The 5,000-nt window shown below is 38.5% G+C and overlaps 1 protein-coding gene across 2 annotated transcripts in view; it reads right to left on the bottom strand.

Moving 5' to 3' along the window:
* The window catches only part of gja10b (gap junction protein alpha 10 b), a 25,782-nt gene that overhangs the window by 20,645 nt on the left and 137 nt on the right, over positions 1–5,000 (bottom strand). Inside the window, exons 2-3 of one of the 2 annotated variants that reach the window (XM_077510781.1) lie at positions 4,630–4,943; positions 3,548–4,560 (exon numbers count right to left, since the gene is read on the bottom strand). The exons of the other annotated variant lie outside the window; for it this stretch is intronic. Of the exons in view, the coding sequence (XP_077366907.1) occupies positions 3,548–4,560; positions 4,630–4,924 (1,308 nt within the window). The 5' untranslated portion in view covers positions 4,925–4,943. The remainder of the gene's footprint in view (positions 1–3,547; positions 4,561–4,629; positions 4,944–5,000) is intronic. 2 annotated transcript variants of the gene reach the window in all.

The raw sequence follows: 5,000 nt of genomic DNA, 5'->3' as shown, positions 1-5,000 counted from the left end.
GCAACATTGCTAATTCACATTAACAAGCACTATCTTAGCTGTCCACATGAATAGTTACTAACACACGAGAAAGTTATACAACACACCAAACATGAGCTCATTATTCAAAGTATGATGCACGTAACGAAATTACATCACTGAACATTAATTGCAGCCGTGTACGGCCGTAGATGTTACATATTAGTGGCATCCATTGAGAGGATAATGTCCCAAATGACGGCAGACATGACGTGAAAAGAGAGACAAAACGAGCAAATAAGCACACTATACTTTAGTGCACTTCTCTACTAATGCCAAACATACGGAAGAGGACACGTTCGTGTAGTTAAACGGTGTTTGAGACACTTAATTTGTTACGGAGCGGACTTTAACGAGGTGCACAACGAGCTGTCAATCAAATCGACGTCGAAGCTTAAGGCACACAATGGCAAACCAGTGCGACAAATAAACACAATATAAAGTAACTAAACGCTATTTAGTGTCACTGTGGCATCTCACTGCATAATAACCGCTATGCAACAAGTAGTGGACGTGACCCAGAATGCAATGTGTGCGTCACGAGAGGTAAATATAATGACATTACTCTACTCTTAACATGGAACTAGACAATATAATAATGACAACTGTTAATATTTGGAACCTTTCTAACAAACATTATTTACTTAATTAAGTGAAAATGTGTGTGATTCCCTCCCCGAGTAGTTCAAGTAGCGAATTAGCTACTGGGTGTTGAACACACCACTGTTAGCTAGCGGGGATTCAATGCAAGGCAATGCAGCTCCATTCATATAGTGCATTTAATACACAACATAATTCAATGTGTTTAGCTTATCATGGTGAAAAGTTCAGCGGAGTCTCTTCTCTTTTAACTTACCTTCGAAGCATGTGTCTCGCGTTGTGGGTGCGTGTGTGACCGGCTACTGTGATACACGGCATACACTACTGATTGGTTCTGGCTCTTGCACGGCTAACCAATCAAATGCTGCTATGGGCGTTACGTTGCTGGAGTTGGACTCCATACCAGACAGAGACGCTCTGGGCTGCATTCGAAGCGAAAAGACGGAGTTTTAAATGGATCGCTCATATCGGCCGTCAGATTAATAAAACAGACCGATACCGATATGTACCAATATGTCAAATATCGGCCCCGATTATCGGCCCGGCCGATTATCGGTCTATCTCTAACTTATTTAATACATTCATCTTACAATTTTAAAAGTATAATTATAATTTGATCTGAGAAGAATTCAAAGATTAGTGTTTGAGCGAGTCTTTTAATACTACTATTACTATTACTATTACTATTACTACTACTACTACTACTACTACTACTACTACTACTAATAATAATAATAGATTTTATTTATAACCCACTTTACATTTATAAAATAAATCTCAACGTGTACAGTACTGGCAACAATAAAAGCAATGGAAGCACACAGTAAATAAAACGGTCAATTACAAATCAGAGTAAAAACATAAAAAATAAATACAAATCAACCAGGAAAAGCTTTTTTAAACCTATGCAGCTAAGGCACTTATAAGTGAAGAAAAACCTCACAGTACACCAACAAACAAAAATAAAAAGTTTGCATACTAAAATAATCTTAACTCTGTTTAGTCACAAATATACCTAGTGTGAAATCTGGGCTTATATAGTTGAACAGAAAGCTGATATATTTGCAGGTAACCATGACTTTGTCGACTTTGTCAATTGTATGAATGGCAACCAGGTTGGTTTTACCTTCAGTTATTTGTTATGCCTTCCACTATATGCCAAATAAATTGAATAATAATTTAAACAATACAATAATAATAATAGTAATATTAATAGTAATAATAATAAATAAATAAACAAACTAATTAACTAATTAATTAATTAGATCTGAATAATATACACTTTCTTAACTCCATGACTTATTGATTTTTTTTTTAAGTCACTGCATACATCAGCTAAATACTTGCGCATTTGCGTAATATAAAATAAATACAAAATACCGTAATATTTTGACAATGCATTTTATGATATGAATGTCATTTGCAAACATTCATTAAATGCTTACGCAATTGCATGCATGCGTGTATTGCTCAAAACGTAACAGCATCATATAAATTGGGTGCAAGTCAGCAATTATTAATTAAACACAAATTACTTTTGTTTTATCCAAAGTCCCGTCGGGGTGTTTTTTAAAGCGAAATTTACCACCGAGCACACCAACTGGAGTCACCCCGCTCATTTTGGAACAACAGGCGTAGGAAATGCCGTGCATTGACCTAATCACTGACCTGCGCAGCCTTCAATGTAACCATCCGCGGTTACGTTCAAGGATCAAGTGCGGTCGAAAAAAATAGTGCGATTAATCTGCGTTGATACCTGATTAATGCAACAATTTTCTGTGATTAATTAGTCTATTAATGCTTTACCTTTGACAGCCCGAATACACATATATATATATATTAGTGCTGTCAAAGTTAAAGTGTTAACTAATTAATTAATCACAAAAAATTATCGCATTAATCATTGTATTACCACAGATTAATCACACTATTAATTTTGACCACAGATGATCCTTTTTAGCCGACAGTGGATGGTTACATTAAAGGTAGCTGTTGGAGTTTGAGCAATAAACATAACTACATGCATTAAAATAAAGCATTTCATAAATGTTTACATATGCCATAGGTCATTTTTTCCCATTTTAAATTATGCAAATAATTAATTGATTAGAAAAATCAGGATGAGCGTGTGCAGTGGATATACATTTTTGAAGACGTCCTCATAACATTAAATGACAAAAAAATTAACACATAACAGGTGCGCTTCAAATTTAGCGGGCAAAATGTGTTGGGGGAAAAAAGCTTTTTTAAGTCAGTGATTAATCATGATTAATCAAAATGCTACGATGTGATTAATCTGATTAAAAAATTTAATCGTTTGACAGCTCTAATATATATGTGTATATATATACATATATGCACACATATATGCTGTGGCTGCTTCAAATATACGTAATTGTTTTGTTGTTTGACAGCATCCTTCACCTGAAAGTGTACTGCTATAAACAGTTTGAAGTCTCTTTTTTTGAAAAGCCATTACTAATATCAGAATAAAATGCTGCATATTGTGAAGTGAGCTGTCACTTGCCATCATACCGTGCTCATATCAAGTTTGTGCATGCATGTAAATTAAAGCATAAGATTGGGAGAAGCGCTACATGCACATTTCATTTAAGAATATGATTTCACAATCTGAGGCATGCATGCACGGAAGGTCGGCTATCTATGTTCGCCAACTTTAGTAGGTAAAAATACATAGGAAGTGTCCAAAAGATGTAACTTCCAGTCTTCGCTGATTGGTTCTTTCCACTGTCAGAAATGCACTTGATGGCGACTGTCCAGACTCACTCACGGGCACAGTGATGACTCTGGTTTCCAGGCTAGTACGATGTTGGTGTTACGTAAGTTTGGGAAGTTTTTATTATTTGTCGATATAAAATGAGCTACTCAACTGTTACTTTTCATGGAAACTTTTCTGATAGATTCTCACCATGGACATTCTCCTCCCACTAGTTGGAGGTGGTGGAGTCACCACAAGATTCTCTTCTTTGTTGAAGTTTGGGCACTCAGCACCCATTCCGTTCATAGAACATAGACTACTGTCTGCTGGACTGCCCTGCCTTCCATCAGACACTCCTCTTGACATGAAACTGCTTTTCCGGGCTGTCGGGAAGTGTTCACTCCCTGGAGAATCACTTGTGTCACCGAGTTCTTTATACACTCCCAGGTCTCTCTGTTTATTGCTCTGGGCTGTAGGGGTCTCCGTGTGGCTGGCCAATAATGTAGGTCGAGATCCGGTGTACTGCAGCATTCCAGAGTTATGGGGTGCATCTGAATCATCGCTGTAAGATGACTGCATCCCAACATCCAGAGTGTGTCGCCGCACTATAGCTCTGAGATGTCGCAGACTCTGGATGTCTGCTTGTTTTGGCTGGTTGCCAATGTTAGGCATCTGTATAAGAGGAGCTAGGGAGGTCAGACTCAATAGCTGATTTTCTTCATGCGTGGCGGACAAAACTGAGGCAAACGTTTGTGGAAGTTGCATCAGTCTTTGTGGGGAGGAATTCGGAAGTATGCAGACCTGCTGCACCATGGAGTTTTTCTTTGACCTGCACACACTATCAACGTCTCCATATTTATAACCATACAAACTGTGTTTGATTTTCTTCACCCCTAGATGGAAGATCTCAAGAAGGTTGAGGAATAAAGAAACTCCAGATATAACCAGCATGAACACCATGAAAATGGTCTTCTCTGTTGGTCGTGACACAAAACAATCTACGCTGTTGGGGCAAGGTAACCGCTCACATTTGTACAGAGGAGATAGCCCAATGCCATAGAGAGCACACTGACCTATAATAAAAACCACTTCCAATACAGATCTTGTCAAGATATGGAAAACATATGTTCGCAATAGAGAGCCCTGAAGAGGAGCTTTCCTTACTTTTTGCTCATCTAGTTTTCTGAGCTCATGCTCTATTCGCTTATGGTCGAGAACAGGATCTGTCACCTCCAGTTCAGCTTTCAGACATGCTTTTTTTCTGTGCCTCTCCTTCTCAAGTGTCCTCAAACGGTACAATGCATGGCCCATATAGACCAACGAGGGAGAGGAGACAAATATGATCTGAAGAACCCAATAACGGATTAGGGAGATGGGGAAAGCCTGGTCGTAGCAAACATTTTTGCACCCAGGTTGCTCTGTGTTGCAGACAAACTCACTCTGTTCGTCATCCCAGACATCCTCCGCTGCAACACCAAGCACAAGCATGCGGAAAACAAAGAGGATGGTCAGCCAAATCTTCCCCACAATGGTGGAGTGAATATGGACCTCTTCTAAAATGCTTCCTAACAAATTCCAATCCCCCATCTTCTGTCACATTTTTTTGCTGCCAGAGAATCAAACGAGAACATATGACGTTTCAATGTGATTGTCAGACCATTTG

The sequence above is a fragment of the Festucalex cinctus genome, chromosome 21 (genome assembly GCF_051991245.1).
Source record: "Festucalex cinctus isolate MCC-2025b chromosome 21, RoL_Fcin_1.0, whole genome shotgun sequence".
NCBI lineage: Eukaryota > Metazoa > Chordata > Actinopteri > Syngnathiformes > Syngnathidae > Festucalex > Festucalex cinctus.
This window is presented reverse-complemented; position numbering and strand designations above follow the sequence as displayed.